The sequence below is a fragment of the Rutilus rutilus genome (genome assembly GCF_951802725.1).
Source record: "Rutilus rutilus genome assembly, chromosome: 21".
Taxonomy (NCBI): Eukaryota; Metazoa; Chordata; class Actinopteri; order Cypriniformes; family Leuciscidae; genus Rutilus; species Rutilus rutilus.
In genome coordinates, this window is record NC_140226.1 from 14822881 (window position 1) to 14850349 (window position 27469).

The window sequence follows — 27469 nt, forward strand, 5'->3', positions numbered from 1 at the left end:
TTAAAAAGCAAATAAACTAGATAATCCTGAGAAGAACTGTGCAGTCGGATTTGATTTCTGTGTCATGTCTGTGAAAAATCAATTACATTTGGATGGACAGATATTCTGATAAAGTCTAAATACATTTCTTATTTATTTACATATTTTTTGGTGTTTTAACTTGTACACTACCATTAAAAATGTTGGGGTCAGTAGAATTTGTTTATTTATTCAGTAGTTATAGCACTGGCGAGCAATGACTTCGTTAACCTGGTATGCTGGGTGGTGCGTGCGTCATTTAAAAAATGCACCTGGTGCAGATACGTTGGATGGGTTTATAATAAGCTAAATGCTCGCATTCGCTCTAGACAGTGTTCGCTACACAGTTGCTTACTCTGATGACACATAGCAACAGAGCTAAAAGTATTCCTAATATGTTTGACCTTTTATTGAAAGTAGCCTACATTTACCTGTTGAGACATGCCTTTACAAGCACCCGTAAAAGTTATGTTTGAGTTGAGTCAGGCTCTAATGCGAAAGGGGGGTTTGCAAAATATGCTGTATTTTTGTAATTCCGCTAGGTGGCACTAATGTCGCAGAAACTACATACTTCACCTTTAAAGTACACTTTGTCACTTTATTGTCTTATGTCACTTATTGTCATATGGTAATTTCTATATTTGTTTTGTTTATATAGCAGTGAGGTTTATTGTATTTGGTCTGTCTATAGTCCATGGAGTAGCATTCAAGTAAGTTTTTCATTGTACTTGGTAACTTGTACACATGACAACAATAAATGACTTGACTTGACTAAACAGTACAGCGCATCGGCTGAGGACACATCTAAATCAGAGACGACAAATAAGAAACACCATGGAAGGTGTCAATTTAAATGTATGCCAAGTGTTTTAATTATATTAAAAATAAGTATAATATATTAAATATTATAAATAAAATATAAGTAAAATATAATTCAAATAAATGCAAGTATAATAAAAATATAAGTATTATTTAAAAAATAATCTGAAATAATGCAAACTGATGACTAACAAACGCACAGACGATCGATTAACAGCCTCTGATAGTTACAGTTGGTCTTCTTATAGATCTGTCTTTAATAGTTTATAAGTTTTCATTAAAAATCAATTTCCCTATGGCAGTTATGACTGAAACTTTTTTACATTTTTTTTCACTTGATTTAGTCAAGTTAGTTTTGTATAAAATACAATGTGATTTTTGATGACTTACATGCCAGCCGGACGGTCTCTAAATGAATGGTGGCTGCCTGAACAAGCAGCATTGTGGATACCTTTAGCAATCAGTCAGGTCTCCAAGGTCTGGCTATGCAAGTCTGATATCACACAATCTTTCTAATTAAAATATGGCTCTTTTATTTGTAAAGATTCTCACCTGGTTTCTGACAGGTCATGCTGTTTGATGCGGTCAATCCACTCGGCAAGCTCTGGTGCCCGGTAAGCTTCCAGGTAATCCAGCAGGTCTCTTTTGAAGCTGGTGGGAGACTCCCCCGCTGTTCCCGGACTTCCCTCCGGTAACCTGGGGTAAAGAGGACTCATCCACATCCTGTCATAGAGAAACACGCAGCATAGTTTTCTAATGAAGCCAATGGAAAGGGCATGAATCATTAAAATGTTAAAAAGTTAATGCACAAGATTGTCAGATCTTGTGGTGGTGACTAAGGTATGTTAATTGGTTTGCTTGTGTTACATGATATACAAATATACCGTGTTCAAAGTCAGATGGCTTTAATCCCAATGGGTATATTAAAGTTAAAGAAAAACTCAAATTTATGCACAAAACTTGCTTCATGTTGATACAGACATCACTGATAACTTGCATTTCGGCAAGTGAGTCAGATGTTAAGTAATCGCTTTGACATTCAGTTCAGTATGATTTGTCAGACTGATTTAAAACATATTTTCGAACTAAAAGAATCGTCTCTCAAGAGTCATTTGTTTTGGAATCAGACTATACTGGTTTGTTTCTGTATGCGTCCTGCAAGGACAACTCAATAAGATATCACCTGATATTATTTTGTATCTTTTGTTTTTTGTTATCACATTCAATACAGACTGGAAACTCACATTTAAAATGGTTAAAGGTAACAAAGGATCTTCGCAAAAAGCAATGATGTAAATGCGTAAATAATTCTCTCCATAAAATTTCCAGTGAACAAAAAGACAAAGAAAACATGGGTTGTGAAAATTTCCATTTGACAAAAAAAAAAATGGGGTCACAAAAATCTACCCTTACTAAGGACCGTAGTAGTGAATCCATTGATGCAATAGTTCAGTTTCTTAATAATCTAAGTGACATATTTTTGTACTAACATTTGATGGAGACCCTTTCGCAGTATTAAGGCATCTGCATTCTTAAAGTAGACACATACCTCAACCTGAAAAAGACCTCACCGTTCTAGACTTCTCTTAGAGAAATCCAATATCTCATGATTGGAGGAGTGTGAAGACTTGTCTTGACAGACTGGTTATAGCATATTCCCCTGAGACACAGACACTAGGAGAACAAATCAATACGGATTCAGATTGGAGCCATTACAATAAACTTCAGAAGAGACTTGAGAGGAAGAGACCTTCGTCTGTGTGAATAATAATCAGAATATGGCTTGGGCTGCAATATCTAAGGAATACCTGGGATCATACAGATGAGGAGACACGTCAGACCTGTAATGATATTCATTGTGCTTTGCTGCAGACTGAAGCTGATGAAGACAGGTTGGCAAAGTGAATATGCGTGAGGAATTCTGCATAACACTGAAGAAATACTCTGGTCTTCATGTAACTCTATCTAGCATTCACCCAGCCAATTCAAACAGCTGAGCTATGAAAAGGATTGTTGCTGTTTAGAAGCTTTGCAATTTTCATGAGAAAATCAGATCTCTCAACCATAATCCCAACTAGAGCCCATGCGTGGGACTGTTTTCTTAATTTTCTTAATCCCGCTCCTGCCAAATGTCTGACCATTATCGCACTCTCCCGCAACATGTGTGTTCCACTCCCAACAGCACATGCAATGTCTTTATCCACTCCTGCCTGCACCCGCAAACCTTCTGTCACAGCTTGTAGAGATTGTGATACATTTACAAACGTTATGGCTATGCTAAACGTTCAGAATAACATACATAAAACATTGCGTTTAATTAAACTGACCACAAAATAAAGTAATGCTAAAGTAAAGCACCACACATGACAATCACACTGGGCTAATTTATTATTAGCCTTATAAAACTTCTCACAACTAGCGGAGCCTAAAACATATATAAACGTATGCATAACACAAACACTTAAAGATAACAGTTAAACTCTGTAACCTGACAAGACACAATCTTTAAATGAATTTAAAGAAATAAATAGAAAATTTAAATCTCACAGATATCACAGGTGTTTATTTAGCTAATTAACATAGATAACACAGAAAATAAATAACACTAAAAACTTAAAAAGTCAAACATAAAAGTTTGAGAGCGCAGTAAAAGCGCTCTCTGTTGAACTTCCACCATTCAAGCCGCTTTAATCTTCTTCTCAACTTCATTTGTTGACCAAATCCCAGGACCCTCGCTATATTTTTTGACCGCCCACTCCCACCTGCAGCAAAAGTAAAACCGCCTGCTCCCGCAAGATTTGCAATCCCAATGCAGCCCACTAATCATAACCTCATTACTCAGGCGCACACACACACACACACACACACACACACACACACACACACACACACACACACACACACACACACACACACACACACACACACACACACAGATCATTCTGACACTAGGTGGCACTATAAGCAGCAAATTTACATTTTCGTTAATAGAGCCATAACATTATGGGCTAGAATTATTTATTTTTTTAATCGTTTTGTGCTCAGTGCCAATACATTTTCAACTGTGGCCTATAATGTCTAACTCTAATTGACCTATATACTGCCAGCACAATTTTCCAGACTTCACAAAAATAGGTGCACATGGAATTTTTGCGGATATACAGTGAGGAAAATAAGTATTTGAACACCCTGCTATTTTGCAAGTTCTCCCACTTGGAAATCATGGAGGGGTCTGAAATTGTCATCGTAGGTGCATGTCCACAGTGAGAGACATAATCTAAAAAAAAAAATCCAGAAATCACAATATATGATTTTTTAACTATTTATTTGTATGATACAGCTGCAAATAAGTATTTGAACACCTGTCTATCAGCTAGAATTCTGACCCTCAAAGACCTGTTAGTCTGCCTTTAAAATGTCCACCTCCACTCCATTTATTATCCTAAATTAGATGCACCTGTTTGAGGTCGTTAGCTGCATAAAGACACCTGTCCACCCCATACAATCAGTAAGAATCCAACTACTAACATGGCCAAGACCAAAGAGCTGTCCAAAGACACTAGAGACAAAATTGTACACCTCCACAAGGCTGGAAAGGGCTACGGGGAAATTGCCAAGCAGCTTGGTGAAAAAAGGTCCACTGTTAGAGCAATCATTAGAAAATGGAAGAAGCTAAACATGACTGTCAATCTCCCTCTGACTGGGGCTCCATGCAAGATCTCACCTCGTGGGGTCTCGATGATCCTAAGAAAGGTGAGAAATCAGCCCAGAACTACACGGGAGGAGCTGGTCAATGACCTGAAAAGAGCTGGGACCACCGTTTCCAAGGTTACTGTTGGTAATACACTAAGACGTCATGGTTTGAAATCATGCATGGCACGGAAGGTTCCCCTGCTTAAACCAGCACATGTCAAGGCCCGTCTTAAGTTTGCCAATGACCATTTGGATGATCCAGAGGAGTCATGGGAGAAAGTCATGTGGTCAGATGAGACCAAAATAGAACTTTTTGGTCATAATTCCACTAAACGTGTTTGGAGGAAGAAGAATGATGAGTACCATCCCAAGAACACCATCCCTACTGTGAAGCATGGGGGTGGTAGCATCATGCTTTGGGGGTGTTTTTCTGCACATGGGACAGGGCGACTGCACTGTATTAAGGAGAGGATGACCGGGGCCATGTATTGCGAGATTTTGGGGAACAACCTCCTTCCCTCAGTTAGAGCATTGAAGATGGGTCGAGGCTGGGTCTTCCAACATGACAATGACCTGAAGCACACAGCCAGGATAACCAAGGAGTGGCTCTGTAAGAAGCATATCAAGGTTCTGGCGTGGCCTAGCCAGTCTCCAGACCTAAACCCAATAGAGAATCTTTGGAGGGAGCTCAAACTCCGTGTTTCTCAGCGACAGCCCAGAAACCTGACTGATCTAGAGAAGATCTGTGTGGAGGAGTGGGCCAAAATCCCTCCTGCAGTGTGTGCAAACCTGGTGAAAAACTACAGGAAACGTTTGACCTCTGTAATTGCAAACAAAGGCTACTGTACCAAATATTAACATTGATTTTCTCAGGTGTTCAAATACTTATTTGCAGCTGTATCATACAAATAAATAGTTAAAAAATCATACATTGTGATTTCTGGATTTTTTTTTAGATTATGTCTCTCACAGTGGACATGCACCTACGATGACAATTTCAGACCCCTCCATGATTTCTAAGTGGGAGAACTTGCAAAATAGCAGGGTGTTCAAATACTTATTTTCCTCACTGTATATGCCTAACTTTACTGTAATTCTTGAGAGAGTAAAAAAAAATAATAATAATTCTCCACTTTTCTAATCTGCCAAACATTTCCACATGTGGCTACACTATTTTTAGAGTCTCTGAGGACAAGAAATGATGAATAGAATAGGTGGAAGCGGTATGGAACTTTTTTACATTTCCGGGGTTCTCAGAAGTGGAAGTCGTCATAGTTGTGTAAGCTTCTGTAGTGGTGAACGGGAGACGACGGCAAAAACTATTTTTGTATTCCCATTTGCTCCAATAGCAAAAGAAAAAAATACATGATAGCGTTTACGTGACTTTCCAAAAGAGGGAAACAATATTGTGAGATTGATTACAGCAGTCAGAAGAGAGAATGATGTAAAATTTGCAGTCATTCCCTCAGCTGTTAAATACCCTCGCAGCAAATTTGCTTTTGTAATTCACTGCCAAGGTAACATAACACAAATACAGTGTTATAAATCTATTTTACATTTTTTACAGTCTGTTAAGGGTCCACTGGGAAATGTCAAACTGGATTGACATCGTCTGTATAAACACCACAGTACAACGTGGCACAGCATGTGTACTATCCACTAGGCCATGGCTCCAACACTTTTTAACCCCTCTGTGTGAACTAATACTGATCTTGCAGTACAGGTTGAGTACATGTGCTGATTGCCTGAATATATATATATATATATGCCAGGAGGTTTAAATATTAATTGCTCAATTTAGAGATTTAATTTGCTTCTCACTAATCCACAGCCTAGCGTGGGTGATAACTGCCAGCCTTACCCTATGACTCTCAAGCTTTTGTCTCCTTAATGGTATTCTGTCCCCGATACACCGCTAATAAAATCGAGCCCAATAACCAAAAGCAATTGCTAATTCATTGGACATCGCTCTGACCTGCCTTAGAATGAATTATTATGACACCATGGAGAACATATGTATTAATGGATAGCTTTCATAAAACGCTGCTTAATTTAAGCAAATATTCCATGTAGCTAATTTAAACAGATCTTTTCAGGTCAGAGAGGAGTATAACAACACGATTGGTTTATTCAGATTTGTAGAGCTCAACGCTCCAATTTAGGACACATCAGCTTAATTTCAATTTACTCTAAGTGTCTGCACAGTGTGTTGTCATAGCAACAGACAAACGTGTCATTAGTGAATGCACAACTTCCATTTCAGGAATGAAACAAATGTTGTCGCACTCGGAAACTGAGCAACTTAAAAAAAAAAGACAACATAAACAGCTTGTTTCTAAATTGACCTCACCATCAGCTATAACATTTCCATTCTGAACATTCATTGACATGAGCCTTGTAAGATCTTGTGCGATCGTGCATTTAGCTCGTTTTACCCTTGTGTCTTCTGGTACCAATCGGCTCGGATGAGGTTTGAGGTAAGAATGATGACTCTGAATCCCTCCTCGTACCAAAGCAGCATCATTTTCCTGCAAAAAGCAACTACAACTTAAATTCAATTGATCTTACATAATGACATTCATTTGATCTAATCCCTTTCTTTTCATTTGTGTTCTTCGAAACACTGCCATTGAACCTTATGGCACATTTACCAAAGACTCAGTATTACTTCCCTGCATAATAACATTGATTTGACCTAAAATACATGCCTTTTTTGCATCAAGCGGTATGAAAGAGTACCTTTCAGAACACGGGCACATTTACTAAGCCTTCAGCTTTTGTATTATATTAATTATAACAAGAACCCCACATTTTGGATAGGGATGCACCGATCCGATACTCAGTATCGGTATCGGCTCCGATACTGCCATTTTTGGCGGATCGGGTATCGGTCAGACAAGGCCGATCCAAATCCGATATTGTGCGTATACTATTCAGTGTTATTGTTAAGCCCCACAAAAGGCACACAAACATTATAAACCACCATAAGTTTTCGTGCACAATATTATAAGTGTTCTGAAGCCATTATATAGTATAATGTGAGATATAAATTAATATTTAAGTCGTTAAATTCAAGATCACGTAAACGTTTCCCTCAGCTGCGCTGTCAGTCATTCTTCATTCAAACAGCGCGTCGCGTTCGGTTACAACAGTTAACACAATGAAACTCTCTCCAAGATGATTAAGTGTTACTATTATTATACTTGATTTGTAGATAAAGGTCTATGGTTTCGCATAAAACAACTCTATCTTGCTGGACTTTATTGCTGTACCTTAATCATGTTACTTTCTACCGGGTGTCTGTTAGATCACAACACTGGAGTAAAGTCAGAGCACTATTTGTTCTTCACGCGCACAGTAACTGAAATTTAAAACTGTTAAAAGAAAATGCTGAATAGACTATTGCATAGATAGATACTGTACAATACACTACGCATCAATATGTATTTTCTTTGTGCTATAAACTTTTCAATGCGGACTCGACGCGCTGCGCGATGTGACTCATGTTGCTTCAAGCGCATCATTCTGCGCTCGGGATGCGCATAAGCGCTTTGTGCCGCTCTGTATTGGAACCGTTCATATCATAATACAGTGACGCAATGAAACAATATCAATAGCCGTTCTTGTTCTGTCCTATCTATTATGTTGCTACCTCATTAAACAGCTGTGCTATACATTTAAAAAATGTCTCAATTTTATTGTAGGCTATAAAATAATTTATATTTTTTATTTTTGTTGTTGTTTTTCATGAATGTATTTTACAACAATACAAAGAGCAATGTGTAAAGTTTTACCAGATTTAGTGTTACACTTATTGTCTCTAATTTGTTCCCCACTAAACATTTTTTTTTCACAAAATGTTCAAATTTTATACAATTATTGTGCACTCGTAATTTTTCTAGACTAAATTTTACTGCTGAATTATCCACTAATCTAGTTTATAATAGCATTTATGTCAGATTATGATCATATATTTTTTGTTGTTGTTTTTCTTTTTTCAGTTCTTATTATCAGTACACAGTTATAGAAATTCTACTTGATTAAAAAAAAACTGCGCTGGTATCGGTACGGATCGGTATCGGCCGATACTCAGAATTTTTGGTATCGGATCGGATCGGTTCTGAAAAAATGGTATCGTTGCATCCCTAATTTTGGAATATAAAATCAATTCTGTGCTGTTCTTTGGGTGGAAAAGGTATTATTTTATTTAATAAAATAAGAAAAAGCTCTCTATGTTCTTCAGAGAGGGATGTTTAAAACTAATTTGAGGGAAAATTAGCACATGAAGACCTGACAAAGGTGTTTGAGAATGTTTATTCTGCCAGTCTTTATGTTCTTTTGCGACCTTTTTTTGTTAAATTTATATCAAATAAGACAAGCCTTTTAATTTGTTCATCTGGAGTCAAAAATGCTCAATCCTGTTATGTCGGCCTCTGTTGAATAAAACATGAATGATTCTATGGAGGGAAAACAGTACTCTAGGAATACATCACATTAAAATTCAATACTGCGCCTGTTTAACATCTAATTTCAACTCATCACAACAGATGCTCATCTGATAATCTGCACATCGGCATGGATTGCGAAGAATTGAATACTCTCTTGAGTGCTACCTCCCATATGCAGAACGCTACTGACTGCTCATAAATACTACACCTGATCATCAAGGTATTTTAATAAAAAGTAAATAAGCTACAGCACTCAAAAACACTGCTTTACAGATTTTTACTAGAAACCAAGCTTAAGTCTAAGTTCTTTGCTCACAGTCTCACTAAAATTATACAGAGAAATAAAATGTCCAACACTCACGTATGATGTGTGCCAAATGCAATGTCCAGTTTGGCCTGTTAAAAACCATAGAAAGTTCAATTCAACAATAAACATTTAGTATTTCTTGTAAAAATAAATGGTATGTAATAACAACAAAAGGCTTTTTTGTCAGTAATGTCACAATTTTCCCACTATACACAGATATAGAGAAACAAAGTGTTTAGAGCAGTGGTTCTCAAATGGTTCGGCCACGGGACCCACATTTTCCTATAGTTATTAAGCGGCAACCTAATTCCTAAAAGATATACAAATTATATATAAAATAAATTTGCTTTTAAAAACCAAGCAAATTTATTTCACAATAATGGTTGACGTACACACAGTCGCACACACAATTGCCAACCCAACTAATACTGATGAATAAGTATAAGGTAATGCTATTAAACAGCAGTCCCAAGCTAGTTTTTAAACCCAAACGCTTTAAATAGTTGATTGGTTTGAGTAGGACAAACTTAAATTAAACAAATTAGTTCCATCAAATCAATTTTCTTTTTCTTTTTGAATTCACAAAACTGAGATATTTTAAGTAATCAGAATTGTATTGAGTTTTATGAACTTGTTTCTTTTAATTTAGACCAACTTAAATTAAAACTGGGCTGGGATTTCTATTTCCCAGCATGCCAATTTGCCATGGCATGCGAAAGGGAGAGTAAATGTTTAAATTAATAGATTAAAAAGTGTTATATAATGTTTTATTGTGCAAGATTAATGTTAAGTGGGAAACGCAGTAGTGTTTATTGTTTTGCTATGGGGGTCTATGAGAACAGGTATATGTTAAATGTTCTATATTGCTGTACTCATTCAGCAATTGGTATGCTATACTAATGCTATCAGAGCATTGTGTTACCAATTAGCAAGTTAGCATTTACTGAAGTTTCCACTACCAAACAGATTTGAGTTGAGATTACTTGATACTACTTGTTAAATGTATGAATTAGCTTACTTAATTATTTCAAGTTAAGAGCAATTAAAATGTATGTTCAAAATAAAAATATGCAAGTTCTGCTTGCTTAAACTTTAACTTCTTAATTAATTTTTTTTTTATGTAACTGATTGCCTCAAATCTTTTGAACTTTTTCAGGTTTACAAAGTTAATAAGTTGGTATGAACCACCACAGTCATTAAAAATATACAAAATATACAAAGGGGTCACGGAAACACAGTTACCATGGTAAATAAACAATTATAACATGAACTGACAATGAAACTGCTCTTGATGAATATAATGAACATCATACAAGCATGCAAATCCTTCCTAGCCAACAAAGGAGGTACAAGTTACAAAATGTATTGGTACTTTTTGGTGATTTCATGATTTACTAATCAGTTATCATACTTATAGCGTTTGAAAAGCGGAAGCTAAAAAACTTCAGCTGCAGCCTGTTTCAATGGCTGTGCCCATAGTACGGGATTGTTGTGATTTATTTAAAATTCTACCCTGGAAATCCAGAGTTCTCGCGAAAGCACAAGTTGAATTTGCTCAGCGAGTTACTCTGGTGTCGAGTAATGATGCTCATTAAATATGCCCCTCGATCTGAGCTGCACCAATCATATCGGGTTATCTGATATAGGCGGGCCAGAGGCGAGCTAAACAGATGACGACAGCGCTGTGACGTCGAAGTCCTTAGTAAACATTGCAAGATGGCTATGGATGAACACCAGTTGTTTGAAACGGCTTTGGCCGCTACAATGAACGAGTTAGACTTGGCTTTTTATCTAAAACAGGAACAGAAGACGCCGCTCGAATCGTTCCTTTGCAAGAAGGACGTTTTTGCTGTTTTGTTGACCGGATACGGTAAGAGTATAATCTACCAGTTAGCTCCGCTGGTAGCTAAGCGTATGGGGTTTATTGTTGTGATTGGTCGTAGTGTTATCCAATTGCATGCAGTGAGATTTTCAAATGCATGCTTGGTGCCGCCCCTCGAGCTGGGCGATTTTCATTAGACGACGCCAGACCATTAATCTTTTAGATTTAGGTCTGGATTTCCAGGCTAATAAAATTCAGGACAGGCACTTCTTCTAACGCAGAGAAGCCCAAACTAGGGCCCGCGGCCCTAAACCACAGCAAAAACCAAGTCCAAATCCAGAAAAGTTGGATTTGTTAACATTAGAATAATGACAATGATATATAGCCTGACAACATCTAATCTGAGGGCAGATAACAACACATTTTTATTCTCAGGCACGCTTTACTTTAACTTTATCAGACAGAAGAGTCAACAGCTTTCACACATCTCTTTCGAAATAAAATGATCGCATCAGAAAAATATTTAGAATGAGGTTTTTTGTTGTTGTTGATGTTTCTTTGACTGCACACTCAAAACAGTCTTGCGACCCACCAGTTGACAGAGACTGGTTTAGAGCAGTGGTTCCCAATTCCAGTCCTCGTGACCCACTGCTCTGCACATTTTGTATGTCTCCCTTATTTAACACACCTGAACCAGATCATCAGCTCATTAGGAGAGACTCCATGAACTGAACTGAGTGTGTCAGATAAGAGAGACATACAAAATGTGCAGAGCAGTGGGTCACGAGGACTGGAATTGGGAACCACTGGTTTAGAGGACCTCAGACTACCATAAAGTTTAATGCTTCCCTCTAGTGGAATAAGTAGCTTAATGCAAATCAAGAGAACCATAAAAATCACAGACCTGGCAGAAACGAATATTTGGATATGGTTTGGCTTGCTCAATTAACCGAGCCTTGGACTCTCTCTTTTCTCCGTGAACGAGTATGATCGGTTTGTCCCTAAAAAACAAACAGCATAAGTACTTATTGGCATGTAGTGCCATTTCATTCGATGTAGTGAAATGATGTTTTCAATTTATGCAGCTGCAATACCACATCAAATCTTACCTAAATTCTGGCGGATACTGCTCCACCATCCATGGAATGTCAAAACAGTAATTAAACTACAAAAGAAGAAAGATGTGAATCAGGACAAAAACATTACAAACTTTTGTGTGTGGTTTGTAGTAAACACCTTAGCTGCAACTTCATCCATTAACACAATACCTGTACAGACTCTTTTAGCATTCCAAACATCGGAGAAAGTATATCTGATTATTGGAGAGGGAGAGGAAAAGAAAACAGGAAGATTATTAGAAATATACATATCATATCATAACTTTATTATATATAAAAAATGTTTTTAGAAGTTCAAACTCTTTAAATACCTTTGATATGCAGCGCTCCAGTGTTTAACTTTTTCGGTATCCCAGTGACTTTGTTTAAATAAAAACGATACATGTCATTCATAGATAATAAGTTGGTCTCAAAGAAATCAGTTGGCTCTTCTTTATAATAACTAGTGCCGTGAGGGCTCGGAGGACGTTTGACTTCGGTCTTCTTCCTCTTAGGACTTAGATTTGGCTTTTTGGGTTCATTTTTCATGACAGGTGGAGGAGCTTCATCATCACTGCTGGAGAGGTTCCAGCCCGCCTCCTCGGTTTCTCTCTTTCTCTTTACGGCAGGTGAAGAGTTACTTTCATACTTTACAGGGACGGTTTGATTCACATGTGCAGCTTTTCTGGCGTCGGATCCCATGGAAGGAGCAGACGGTTCTTTCACAGGATGGGAGTTTTCAGCTTTCTCATTGCATTTTGGACTCAGTTTGGGCTCTTGCTTGAAGAAGGTGATGACCTTATCTGGTTTTATTTCTAAATCAGGTTTAATGCTTGGTTTGTTTAAACCCTTTTGAGGTGTTGGAGGGATAATGTTGTCCTCATCTTCACTATCTGATATGGTCCACTTGCCATGTTGACTGTCCTGGGACATTTTTTGTTCAGCTGTGGATCACAAACAGCTTTAGATTATCTTTTTTTTAATGCTTGCTGTAAACTGTAAAACGAGCATACTATATTCTGTAAACAACAGTTCCTTATTATTGTCATTTGACAAAATGCATTGAAAAACAACTTTGTGTAATTGAGCAAATAGATGGAGCCTAAAACAAAAGATAAATGCTCGCATTGCATCACATGAACAAGTGATAGATTGAAGAGCTTAACCACATTGTATACATAAGCAGACCAAGTTCAATGTAAATGAGCGTTAACTTACAAAGAGGCGGGAAGATGAAATGTACAGGCTAACTTACAGGTAAATAATTCAAATGCTACGGTTATAAAGAAAGCTAAATATGTGGTGCATATTCACAGCTACGAGACTAACGTTACTAGACCGTTGTCCATTTGAAACTCATATTATTAACAGCGACACAGCAGTTTGTTGTGTTTTGATTCAGCATACACGCTCGTACATTCCACATGTAGGCTAGTAACAGAAGGGAAAAGCCACAATGTTCTTCAAAATAAAAGTCTCTGTGATACTCGACATTGAACCGCCGCATTAGAAAACAACAACAAAAAAAAAACATAATTATGACATACAAAGTAATAAATACATTAAAATAATATGACATAAAGGCCGACATTGTATGTCATAATTATCACTTTGTATGTCATAATTTCGACGTGTGTCATAACTGACGTTTCATCTCATAATTTCTACTTTTTACGTATGTCATATATCAGAACCATGACTTAGTAGCTCATAATTTCGAATTTAATCTCATAATTATGACTTGCATGCCATGATTTCGACTTTTCTTTTTTATTCTTTTTAAAGTTCATAACAAGACAGGGAACAATTTCGACTTGTAACTTACAGTCATAATTATGATTTACCAAAGCATGATTTATTTTCTTATGTGGCGGAAGTGGGCTTCCATTTACTGTATATCGTACATTGTGAATTCCACTGCCACTTTTATATACTGTGAGCACACAAAATTTTTTTTTTTTTTTTTTTTTTTTTTACAATAATGAGAAAGGGGGTGCTTTTATTGTCATACAAATACTGTCATAATGCAAAAAAAGCCCTATAATATTAATATTTCATCTATGACCCCAAAATAGGCTTTTTCTTTAATTAAGCAGAATTCAATTTCTTAAAGATTTTATTTTTTTATTTTTTGTGGGTTGACTTTTAATTTGAAAATAACCGACTTCATCATAGATCATTCGCCAATCAGCGTCTCTGGTAATGCGTGCTTAAACTCAACAAATCAGCACAGCAAACCAATCCCTCACATCCATACGGTTTCTATGGAAACATCTACAACTTTCCAGAAGTCTTTAGATATTTAAGTTATATCTAGGTTGTCCCAATGCAAATATTCACCGCTGGAAGAAGCTTTAGGAATGAGAGACAATTAAACGATGCCGAAAGGAAAAAAATTGAGTTGGTAAGATTTGAGTTTTGTTGATTTTGAACGATGTCATGTTGTCGCTTGTGAAACAGATTTGCTTGAAACAGGTGCTGGTGCGAATGCTGAGATGATGACATATATTTGCAATAATATGATAATATATGGATAAGGTAGACAGTTTTCAAGGTATACGACTGAACATGTCACACTTTTGTGTAAGTGAACGGGCATGGAATGTGTAGCAGCTATGGGCTTTATTATTTAAAAAGCTTGGTCTTGTGACATTTAGATAAAACGTTAGATATAGCATAGACAGTAAATTTGAGGTTTCTTGACAATATAGAGATGCAAATGGATAAGACATGTTTCTACCCACAGTAGGGATAAAAATGTTCCGCCCGAACAGGGACTTGAACCCTGGACCCTCAGATTAAAAGTCTGATGCTCTACCGACTGAGCTATCCGGGCTCTGAAAAGCAGTGTCGGGAGGGGTGTCTAAATCGCCAACTGTATGCTGTAACTTACGTCGTTACATTATTACTGAACGGTAACCTCGTAAATCATTACAATCATTACAAAGAAGTAGCCTACATAACATGTGTGGGCATAACAGTAGTTGTGCCGAGATAGGTGACTTACTATGGAAATCCGTGACTAGAGGTCGCTGTTCATTATAATATACGAGAACATGTCTGGCGCTCGTGCACATTATCGTGAGCGTGCGCGGTGCGCTGTTGAGTTCTTCAGAGAAACAGTCGCGTCGAAGTCGGTGCTGTAAAAACATGATCATTTATTTCAAGAAATTTTATTTCAAGAAATGCTGTAAATTGTTAATTTACATGATTATTTGTGTTTGTTTGTTTTCTGCAAAGCTGCTGTGGTATATGATGCTTTTTGCACTGTGTGTAAACTGTAATGTTCACCAAATTCCCCTTCATTTCTAACAGTTTGTTTCATCTGCCCGTCTTCATTTACATTTCATTTAACTGCAAAACAGCAATATTTTGGAAACTCGTTTAATTTCAGTATTGTGTCCTAAATAAAAAACAACAACATTTTGATCATTTAGTACAGGCCAGGGTTCCTCAAACTCGGTCGGAGGGCCGCTGTCCTGCAGAGTTTAGCTCCAACATTGATCAAACAAGCTAATCAATGTCTTAAGGATCACTAGAAACTCACAACTAGGTGTGTTTGATCCATAGACTGTAAAAAATAGGTTTGATCAGGGTTGGAGCTAAACTGTGCAGGACAGTGGCCCTCCAGGCCCGAGTTTGAGGAACCCTGATTTAGTATGTCGAAGAAGACGCATGAGCTAATAATTTTTAAATTATTAAAAACGTTGTGTGCTCCGGTTCTGTTTCCGTGGTCCTCCTAGACCTTGGGTTTCCTCTAGTGACAAGGCAATCTTTATTTGAACTAAGCATGATAGCATTGAAAGCGTAAGATCCCGCCCTCCCTCATTCAAAACAAATGAGCGCGCAAAGCAAGGAGCAAACAAATGCGTCACGAGAGTTGGGCATCAAACTAACGTTACCTCATGACTTAAAGCACATAACATTATACTAATAATGAACAAAAAACAACCTAAAGATCACTGACCTGTATCACCTGACTGCTGCTGATTCATTTCGACATTGATAGTGTTGCCATTGAAATGTATAAATTCGAGTCACGAACCGCTCAGAGTAGCCTATAACATCACAGGTATTTGTCTTTTATAATACAGATTTAAAGTAAGAAATGCAGCAGATAGTTTCATCACGTTTGTGCTGGGAATGACAATAATTTCATATTTATTAAATGCCCAGTTGGCTATACATTTGATCTACACGTGTACAGTATATTGATTTACATTAGTTTATTTGTTCTGTAAAATGCAATATAATGCAGGGTTTCATTAGGCTATATTAAGTATATTTTGTATTATTTTGCAGTGCACTTGTATCTTACACTTTTTACCATATTCTTTTTTTTTTTTTCGTGTGATGCAAAGATAGTTGAATACGGTATAACCTAAATCAACACACCTCTGCTCTTGCTCAAAGACTCAAAGTCAGCGATTGAAGCCTCCAGACGGGAATAAAAGCAGATTGTATTGGTTACAAATTCTTAGGATGAATATGCAAATGCACCATATAAATGTAAATAAAAAACAGTGAAAAAAACGAGTGCCGTTAAGTGCATCCCCCGCAAGTTCCAGGATCTGAAGAGTTGTGCTCATTTCTCACGCAAACTTTTACTGAACAGATTTTACTAGTCAGATTTCTTTCTTCTGTGTTCAGTGTTAAACAGGGTTCGAAATGACTTAGGACTCTTGGGGGGGTCCCAAGAGTATTTATTTTTAATTTATATTTAATTAATAAATTAATTTATACTTTTTTAATTATTAAAAATTCCTGAAGACTAGCTTGCTACACTATATACTGTAGGCAAAATTATATGGACCAATGTTGAAGGTGGGATAATGGTCTTGGGATGTTTTTCATGGTTTGGGCTAGGCCCAGTATTGTAGTGGTGCCTGGAGAAGTGGCTATAATCTAACAGGTAAACCTCTAACTCTAGAGCAACAAAGTTACAAGTTATTTTTCCTTTTTTTCTCTCCATGATGCAGGATTATAAATTAAGAAAAATAATATTAGCTTCCTAGATAGCTTACCAAGCTCTCATGTATATACTCATTCATGCTCAAATCACATTCACTTTAATCAACTCACAGACTTGAATTAAGTCCTGGTTATCTTTCGTAATCACTGACTGGACAAGTAACGTTAGGTTGTTAAGATAGCTTTGAATAACTAGTCTAGCTGCTAGGTCTGCTGGAAGCTTGTTTCCGCCACAGAATAAAACATTTTAAAAGATAATTGCGACTTTATCTCACAATTGCGAGTTTACATCACGCAATTGCGACTTTATATCACGCAATTCTGACTTTATAACACATAATTGCGAGTTTATATCTCGCAATTCTGATATCTGTTCTCAGAATTGTGAGATATAAACTCAAAAACCTTTTTTATCTCAGAATAGTTTATATCTCACAATTCTGACTTTATAACATGCAATTGCGACTTTATATCATGCAATTCTGACTTTATATCTCCCATTTGCGTATTATAAAGTCAGAATTGCGAGATATAAACATGCAATTCTGAGAAAAAAAGTCAGAATTTCAAGTATATTTCTCACAATTGCGAGTTTGTATGTCATAATTCTGACTTTATAACACGCAATGGCGACTTTATATCACGCAATTTTGACTTAACACACAATTGCGACTTTATATCACGCAATTCTGAGATAAAAAGTCAGAATTGTGAGATTAAAAAGTCACAATTACCTTTTTTAATTTTTCACTCTGTGGCGGAAACAAGCTTCCATAGTCTGCTGTTAGCTGGCAGATCATTTGGCTTCATACACATACTAGCAAGAAACGTTGACAAACGTACTCTTCTAATCATTACACTGGGTATCTAAGTTAGTTAATGCAACTTTTGATATAGGAACTCAAACTCCTAATATTTTACTATAAGCAATTATGGAGATATAAACATAATCAAAGCACTTACAGGATTTTCATTCAGGATTTCACTCTTTGTGAGGTTTCGTTTTGCCGCGTTCAGCTACAGTACGTGTCTGCGGGAGCACCACAACAACAATCTGTGACGCTGTATAGCAACTCACTCGGCTAATAGCTGCCCCGATTGCTGCCTTGCGCTAGGAAATAAATTAATTACTGTTATAAATATAAAACGTCACTAAAGACCTATAATTTTCACAGTCATGTTTAATGTTATTTGTCGGGGACCCCCCAAAATCCAAAAATAAATTCTTATGGGGGGTCCCTAATGACTTATGGACCCCCCCCAGACCCCCCTCATTTCGAACCCTGGTGTTAAACATTCTGTGGATATTCATTTTGGTCGCTCTCTACAGTCCATATGCTTAATACTGCCACTATTATACGTACTCCAGAGTAGATCAACTCTGATTGTAATGTCTGTGTTTATGTATTCTTTAGGTTTTCCATCAGTGTGATGTGGGTAAGAAAGGTTATTTGTCCAGAGGAGATCTTAAGATAGCAGTTGTCATGCTTTGTGGATACAAGCCATCAAAGGTAGGCCTAGAGAAAATCAGAATGACTTGAAATTCTCTAAATTATACATTTACTGTCATATTAAAGGCAGGGTAGGTAGAAATGGTCTAAAAATTTTATTTTTCAAAATTGTTTAAACTTTATGTACATATCAATACATAATTAAAATGTAAGTACTCTGAAAAAGAAAGTATCAAAATCGAGTGTCTGTAGACCTCTCACGACTGTTTTAAAGACATCTCATTATTTCCATTCACTCCACCCCCTCATTTCTGTGCTTCTTCCAAAGCCACGCCCCCAAAACACATGAACGCGCGACTCCGACCGCTGAGCTAGAGGACGCATTATTTACCTGAGACAAGCGGAGGGGAAGGGGCATTTTTTTGCCTGGTTTGCCTTCACTATATGCCGGTACTGTAAATTTAGATTGCTCTTTCTCTGCCATTGTTTTGGTATTCCTAGGTTCAGTGCCTTCTTCTTCTTCTTCGATAGATTTTATTGGCAGCTTGCAAACATAGTGCATTACCGCCATCTACTGGACGGAGGTGTGATCAGGTTCCGTGCCTCTCGCACTCCTCAAATCAAACGGTCGCGCGCAAGTGGGCAGGTGCTGTGTGGCAAAAGGGTGGTTGCCATGGTTGCGAGAGAGTGACAGTCGCCTAAGCCAATCCTTTGATTCGTCCCGAATCGAAATAATGAGCTGTGTTTAATACAGATTAAACGGTCTAGAGTCACTTGATTTTTATACTCTTTTTTTCAGAGTTCTTACATTTTAATTATGTATTGATATATATAGAAAGTTTTAACAAATTTGGATCTTTAATTTTTAATAAATCCTACCTACCCTGCCTTTAAAGGGATAGTTCACCCAAAAATGACATTTCTGTCATCATTTATTCACCCTTAATTTGTTGTAAACCTGTATAAATTTCTTTTTTTCTGCCGGACACAAAAGAAGATATTTTGAAGAATGTCGGTAACCAAACAGTTTATGGACCCCATTGACTTCCATAGTATGGAAAAAAGATAATACTATGGAAGTCAATTGGGCCCATCAACTGTTTGGCTACCCATATTCTTCAAAGTATCTTCTTTTATGTTCAGCAGAAGAAAGAAATTCATACAGGTTTGGAACAACTTGAGGGTGAGTAAATTATGACAGAATTAATCATTTTGGGTGAACTATCCCTTTAACTCAAATAATATGCTTATATGGTGTACTTCTATCTTTATAATATGCACACAGCATATACAGTAAGTATGCACTGCTTCACATATTCATGCTTACATAAATTGTATGACCTGAAACAAAAGACCAACATATAGGCCTAGCTATGACTACTTTTTATATAACGTATGGATGCTATTGAATACTTATGGCGTTGTGGGTGGAAGGGTAATGCAGACCCACTGGGATATTCTGAAATTCTATTTTAGGATATTGACTAGCAATATTCAATTCTTCAACAAATCGTTCTTTTGAGTTAGATATTTTCAATTAATTGGTTAAACTGATTCAGACAAATGGCCTGAACAATGTACGAATCGGAATCAAGAGTCAACAACTCATGACAACTGTATCTTTTTTTCTTCGTGTTGTTTAATGCAAAAAACAGGAAAATATACTACTTAAACCTGTCAATCTCATTTTACTTGACAACTTCATGGTTAGATAACCGTTGCAAAACAATTTAACTGAGTAGAAACATGATTAAAATAGGCTACTTAAATAGCGGCTGTAGATTTATTTGACTATGTTCATCATATTGTCATTTTATAACATTAATGGAATACAAATTTTAATCTGACAGGGCTTGGAGATTTTTTGTAGTAAAACAATGAGTTTTGCTTAACGTTTTGTTAGTTTTTTGTATATTTTATTTTAACAGTCATTTTGTATATTCTCTTGCAGTCAGAGACAAATATCTTGATGGAGAATGGCACTAATAAGGACTGTCCAGGTAAAGGCAAAATATAGTACCTGTCATATTGAATTAGGTAATGCATCACAGTTTTTTGTACAGTTGTAGACATGCCATTGCTGTGTATTTTAGTGTTTTGCAATTCATCATCAGCAGACACTCAACCCACATTGATGTGCACTCCAAAATTATATGCACAATTTCTCTCCTGATTTATTTTTCTATGTGGAAAACTAAATTTTATACCACTCAGGCAAAGTGAAAGGAAAAGGAGCTTGACGTAGAGACTGTGTAATCTTTTTACACATTGCCAGTAATGAAATCCTGACAAACAGCGGTAAATAATGTTGCCGTGAAATGCATACAGGATTTCTACTGGCCCTTTTGACAGACAGAAACACTGAGGAAAATGGGGGTTTGGCAGGACAGCATTTTGAAGGAGACATTAAATGGTTGAAGACCTAGATTAGTAAGTAATTTGTTTCTTGTTTTATCCCACAAGCAAATTGCTTTTGTATACTGCCCTGTGGGAAAGCATAAGATAATCTAGTTAAAGTGGCATGCTTTGTGTGATGAAATATTCCACCATTAAATCTTGCTCAGAGCAAATGGTGAATTAAATTGCCCCTCTTTTGAATTTCATGTGATTACTAAATTAGTGATGGTCGGGAGGAGAGGGTTGCTGGTGGTGATGTGGGAGGCTTGACTAGACTCAGCAGTGAAATGCTTTGGCAGGCTCATCGCACAGAAAAGAGGCCACTTAAGGCTTCAGTGCTACACGGCGTTCACAATACTACTGCCACTTGTTTAGCCTACTCACCCCCTTTTCTCTTTATCTCACTCTCTTTCTTTTTTTTTTTTTTTGTTAGGGATATGATAAAAGATAGATTCAAACATGCATTATCTGCATGAGAGCCACAGTTTAATGTGGTAACCACTAGGCCATGGACCTTAGTCAGGGTAGACACCAAATTGAATTTTACACAAAAACAAGGGGGTGAGGGATAGCCTTATATGGCATGCACTGTATAAAGGTCCCAGATCACATGTAATTTTAAAAACTGTTTATGGAGGTTTTGTCTGCTGAAAGTCTTAGTCCTAGTCTTTCTTTGAATAATAGTATGTTGATTATTAGTTGTTTGCATTTGATCGCCACCTTCAGTGTGGCAAAATAAGGGACACCCATGTCACTGGCTGCATGCTACTTTAAAGGGTTAGTTCACGAAATGAAAATTCTGTCATTAATTACTCATCCTCATGTCGTTCCAAACCTGTAAGACTTTAGTTCATCTTAATTCAGAACACAAATGAAGTTCTTTTTTTATGAAATATGAGAGCTTTCTGCACCTTCATAGACGGCTACGCAACTACCACTTTGACGCTTCAAAAAGTTCAAGAGATCGTAAAACTAATCCATATGAATTTAGCGGTTTAGCTACGTCTACACATTAATCCGGATACATTTGAAAACGGCGTTTCCGTTTATAAACGCTCTCCGTCCACACTAACGTTTTCAGGCGTTTTCGGACGTTTCAGTGTGGATGAGAAACTTTTGAAAAACGCCTGAAAATGCTAAATTCACTTTACTACGCATGCGTAAAACCCCACAAAAGATCACTGATATGATTCAGATGGAAAAATAAATAATGAAGTTATCGCGCAATTCTTCTGACAGGATAATTTTATTTAGTAAAATATGTCACCATTCACTGATGCGGTCCAGGTTGCACGCAGTCACCATATGTTTGGTCTAAAACGCTACTGCTCTCATGTTTTGCCGCAGGCCAGCAAATGTGAGTAAATTCTGTCATCTTTGCAGGACTGATATGAAGAGTGTGCAATGAATAATATTTTTAGCAACAGTGTAAAAGTGAATAGCACATAACAGGCACAATACTGGTATAAACATGAATATCTATTGGTACAATATGCGTCACATGACTAAATTTACGTCATCGTTTTTAAATACCACCGGTTTCACAGTCCACACTACAACGTGAAAACGGCGTTTTCAAACGTATCCACTTTGGAGTGCGGGTACTATACGGTTATCCGGACCACATGTGATGACCTACCCCAACCCCGCCCCTAAACCTACCCCTCACTGGGGTTACGACCAACCAAGAGCGGTTGTGGTCACGTGTGGTCAGGTGTGGTCCGGATAACCGTATAGTACTGGAGTGCGTTTTCAAAAAGCTTAGTTTTCATTAATAAAAACGCCGTCTCAGTGTGGACGGAAGGCCAAAACAGAGAGAAAAATTTACGTTTTCAAACGAAAACGTATTAGTGTGGACATGGCCTAAATTTTCTGAAGAGACATGATCGCTTTAAATGATGAACAGATTGAATTCAGGCTTTTATTCACATATAAACATTGATAAGCGAACATAAACAGAAGCTCAACCAAAGACTGAGCCTCATTGGTTCTTGCGGAAGCTTACCTGCTGCTTAACACGAGAATGAACCTCATTGGTTCTTGCGGAAGCTTAAACCTGCTGCTTAACACGAGAATGAACCTCATTGGTTCTTGCGGAAGCTCAAACCTGCTGTTTAACACGAGAATGAGCCTCATTGGTTCTTGCTCGTTAAACGAATATGGTTGAGCTTCCGTTTACCACAACTGATGTGTGAGTTGATTGAAGAATGTTTATATGTGAATAAAAGCCTAAATTCAATCTGTTCATCATATAAAGTGATCGTCTCTTCAGAAAATTTGGACTAAACCGCTCAATTCATTTGGATTATTTTTACGATTCTTTATGAACTTTTTGAAGCGTCAAAGTTTCAGTTGCGTAGCCGTCTATGGAGGGACAGAAAGCTCTTAGATTTAATCAAAAATATCTTAATTTGTGTTCCGAAGATGAACGAAGAAACTTACGGGTTTTAAACGTCATGAGGATGAGTAATAAATGATTAATAACATTTTTTGGGTGAACTATCCTTCTAAGTCAGACAGTCCACAGTGAGGAACTGAAAATGCCTATTGGCAAACTGTGAAGTTGGCCTTACATTCATCATTAGTTACTGGACAGACCCATTGAGAACTTTTTCCAGTTCAGACCTATATTTGGAGAGCCTCTTGAGACTTGAGCTCGACCTGCTTAATAAAAAAAGCGCATGTTTACGACGTACGACTTTGAGACTCCGTCGCTATGGAAACAAAGATGCTACAATCACATATAACAGCATACATAACACACATATCACACATAAATGCTTCTCTACTAATTGTGAAATTGATTTCTTTATATATTTGCTATTAGTATCCTCCACACTGCAAAATCCTTATGTGTTTATTCAACTATGTGTGGGCCTAAAATACAGGACAAATCACGTCCTGAATTGATTTGATACGGGACACATCATTTTACCTTTAAATACTGGACGATCCCGTATTTTACGGGACGGGTGGCAACTATGGCTGGGCGATATGAACAAAATCTTATTTCACAGTATGAGAAATTTTATTTTAGTATGACGCATGTATAGAAATTTATTATCAACCATTTATCGGTTAACATGAAAGTAATTATTAGATAATCAGTATTGACCAGACTTTTAATTATCTGTACATCCCTACATAAAAGGCCAACATTTGCTGAGAATACTACAGGAAAACTCAGAAAATGTCACAGCCATACGGTATATAATGAACTGCAGTCAGGTTGTAAACATGAACTCGTTCCAGGCTTTGTATGGCAAATATTTGATTATGATGGGCTTTGATTCGAAAAGCCCAGACAAATGCTTGACTAACCAGAATAGTGCATTAGATGATCTGAAGCTTTAGATTTAGTCTTTTAATTTCCAAAAAACTTCCTATGTTGTTTATGCAAAATTCATTCAGCATCCATGTAATGTTTGTTTTCTGGCTTCCAACCTGGTCTGGAATGGCTCAGGGACAGACGTGATAAGGGAGGGAGCACATCAAATCAGAGATGTCCATGATTTTAAAGAGGAGCTCTGGGCGAGAACACTGTTGCACGTTTTCCTGTGTGTGTGTGTTAAGTCAGGCAGCGGCCTGTTCTGGTGAATGAGTCACGCAAAAGAGGAGAGCAGATGTGAGAGAGATGGGGAGGGTGGCGCAAAGAAAACCAATTGAAGAAAGAAGAGCGTAGAAAGACCCCAAGGTAGTGAAGATGGTAGAGAAGCCGAAATTAAGAAAGGGGTGGGAAGGACGTACAGGCCACCCAGTTGACACTTCCTTGATTGATGGTCTCTCTATCACAGGGAATGGCAGTCAGAACTGATCTGACTTCCAGCTCCACCATAGTTTAAAGGCAGGAGGGAAACAGAGAGAGAAAGAGAGATGGGTTTTAAAGAGGTCTGCACAGCTTTGTCTTTCATTTGTTGGCAAAAATATGGAGGAACCAAACCTGCAGAAATGAAAAATAAATAAAAATAAATAGATAAACAAATAAATGTAATAATAGGAAAATGAATAAATGACTTGATAGAATGACTTTTAGATTATTTTTTATTCTTTTAACTGTTATTTATTCTAATTTTATTTTCAAAATGTATTTATGCATTCTTTTATTTTTATATTTATTTATTTTTACTTTTCCGTGTGCAAATTGAATGAGGGAATGAGGGATCCTTGCGTAGCTTTAGTGCATCATTGGTTGATTGCTCACGAAGAAACGTCAAATCTAACTAAGCAATAGAGATCTGAGTTTGCTACAGGATCAGGCAGATCAACTGGAAAGTTATTTTTACCTATTTGCATTGTCTAATTATTTTCTAGCTACCATGATTTTTAAGAAATGGAAACATGAAGCTATATCCAGCTACTTTCCTCTCAGCATCGTCATCAAGCCCAAAACCATCAACAATGTTGGCAGATTATAAATTGATGACACCCAGATACCTAGTGGATGGAAGGATTCTAATGCCTGTTTTATTTTGTAATAAACGGAATTAACGGAACAATTCAGTGCCGCATTTCCCAAGAGCATCGTGAGCCTCAGTAGTTCATAGAGACCTTTGGTGCAATTTAGGATAAACTTTAGAAAAAGTTTAGGATAAATTAAGCCGCTTTTCCACCGTTGGGAAGAACAGTTCTAAGAACAGTTCCAGTTATGTTTCCAGTTGAGCCTGGTACGGCATGGCACCATTACAAACCGTTCTTGGTCCGGTATTCTCAGTACGGTTGGCTAACGACTAACCGTGCCGAACCTACTGGTCTGGTAGAATGTGTGTAGTGACGTTCGCCACCCAGGATTGGTCACTTGTCTGTTGCCTGGCTACCAATTGCTCTGTAGCTGGCTAAGCACACTATAGACCTTATGTAGCCCCACCCCTTTTCAGCGGTGTGCTCGTTGTCTTTTGACTTCCGGTCTGTATTTTCACAGCGATCTTGCGTATTTATGAATGAACGGCTCGTTTTAAAATCTTCCCGGTCTACTGACATTCGTTAAGACATCTGCTTTAAACATTGCAATCTTCATGATAACTTTCGTTAACTTTACATTAAGTAAATCCACTTCAAAAGTGAATTACTCCTGGACAGCAGTGCCATAGAAATATACAGAGCGACCGCAAAAACAGAAGTTCAAAGACAATATTCTAAAGATGGCGGTGCCCTCGTTTCTCTGGCGCATAAGCTCTATAGACCTTATGTAGCTCCGCCCCTTTTCAGCGCTGCGCTCATTGTCTTTTGACTTCCGGTCTGTATTTTCACAGCGATTTGCGTGTTTATTAATGAACGGCTCGTTTTAAAATCTTCCCGGTCGATTTACATTTGTTAAGTCATCTGCTTTAAACATTACAGTCCTCATGATAACTTTCGTTAACTTTACATTAAGTAAATCCACTTAAAAAGCTAATTACTCCTGGACAGAAATTCCATATAAATATACAGAGCGACCGCAAAACGGAAGTTAAAAGACAATATTCCAAAGATGGCGGCGCCCTTGTTTCTCTGGTGCATAAGGTCTATCATAGACATCAGTGCTGCGTTCCAGTCCAAAACTGTCATGCCCTTCACTCGCAAACTTCCCTCCGTCTCGTTCACTCGGATGTACGTCATTGCGAGTGCCCACTACTGGTGGAAACTGCAATGGGCTGAACTGGAACGTCCTAAGCCCTTGATCACTTGGAATCAGCTGTGGAGTTGATTTATTATTTACATTTTTTTTTCCTTTAAGAATTTGTTTAATGCAGCATCCAAATGTTTATGTGTGTTTGGGTTGTTTTAAACAAAAAATATATATAATTAATATATCATAGAGTTGTCTGTTGTGGTGGTGATTAGATGAGATATGTGGTGACGTCACAATCGTACTGCATTGTGGGACATATAGGTGCCTGAAGTGTACATTTGAAGCAGACTCGCTCCCTCGGTCAAAATCGAGGGAACGAGGGTCTGTCCATATAAACTTCCCTCGTCCACTTCACGAAGTCCACTTCAAAATGGCGGCAGGGATTCCCCCAAGGGGAAGTGCTTAGGGAAGTTCGCAAGTGCGTGTCTAAAAGTGGACTGGAACGCAGCACAGGTCTATAGCCTCTGTGCACAAGCGTAGTGATGAACTTCCGCTGTCGCCAGAAGTCAGCATATCTGTTTCCGGTTTACTTGCGCGTCGTCCAAAATGTCTATTTTGTGCAGCCACTGCGCACGAAGGTTGGTGTCCTTCGGGAAGCGGTGGAAGCTCAAATGGCTGTTATATCGACTTGAAGCAGAGCAAAGTGGCACACAGCAGTGCTCCTTAGATCCACATACAGTTCTTAGAAACTTAGATGTGTTTTTTCGTACAACAGCAGCACTCATCTTGTTTGTTTATAGCGGATGCGGATGAAGACAGTCGTAAACCGGAAACTGATATGCCGACTTCTGACAATAGCGGAAGTTCGTTACTACGCTTCTTCTTCTTCTTCTTCTTC

At 37.6% G+C, this 27469-nt stretch overlaps 3 protein-coding genes across 3 annotated transcripts in view; 1 reads left to right on the forward strand and 2 right to left on the reverse strand.

Annotated features, from left to right (window-relative positions):
- tdp1 (tyrosyl-DNA phosphodiesterase 1) overlaps positions 1-13669 on the reverse strand; it is a 44828-nt gene extending 31159 nt beyond the window's left edge. Inside the window, exons 1-8 of the mRNA XM_084392932.1 lie at positions 13423-13669; positions 12537-13148; positions 12376-12419; positions 12217-12272; positions 12012-12108; positions 9340-9374; positions 6966-7058; positions 1390-1560 (exon numbers count right to left, since the gene is read on the reverse strand). Of these exons, the coding sequence (XP_084249058.1) occupies positions 1390-1560; positions 6966-7058; positions 9340-9374; positions 12012-12108; positions 12217-12272; positions 12376-12419; positions 12537-13137 (1097 nt within the window). The 5' untranslated portion in view covers positions 13138-13148; positions 13423-13669. The remainder of the gene's footprint in view (positions 1-1389; positions 1561-6965; positions 7059-9339; positions 9375-12011; positions 12109-12216; positions 12273-12375; positions 12420-12536; positions 13149-13422) is intronic.
- nrxn3a (neurexin 3a) overlaps positions 1-27469 on the reverse strand; it is a 759351-nt gene that overhangs the window by 146828 nt on the left and 585054 nt on the right. The gene's annotated exons all lie outside the window — the stretch shown is intronic.
- Positions 14452-27469, forward strand: part of efcab11 (EF-hand calcium binding domain 11) — an 81374-nt gene continuing 68356 nt past the window's right edge. Inside the window, exons 1-3 of the mRNA XM_084393194.1 lie at positions 14452-14608; positions 18591-18686; positions 20578-20626. Of these exons, the coding sequence (XP_084249320.1) occupies positions 14531-14608; positions 18591-18686; positions 20578-20626 (223 nt within the window). The 5' untranslated portion in view covers positions 14452-14530. The remainder of the gene's footprint in view (positions 14609-18590; positions 18687-20577; positions 20627-27469) is intronic.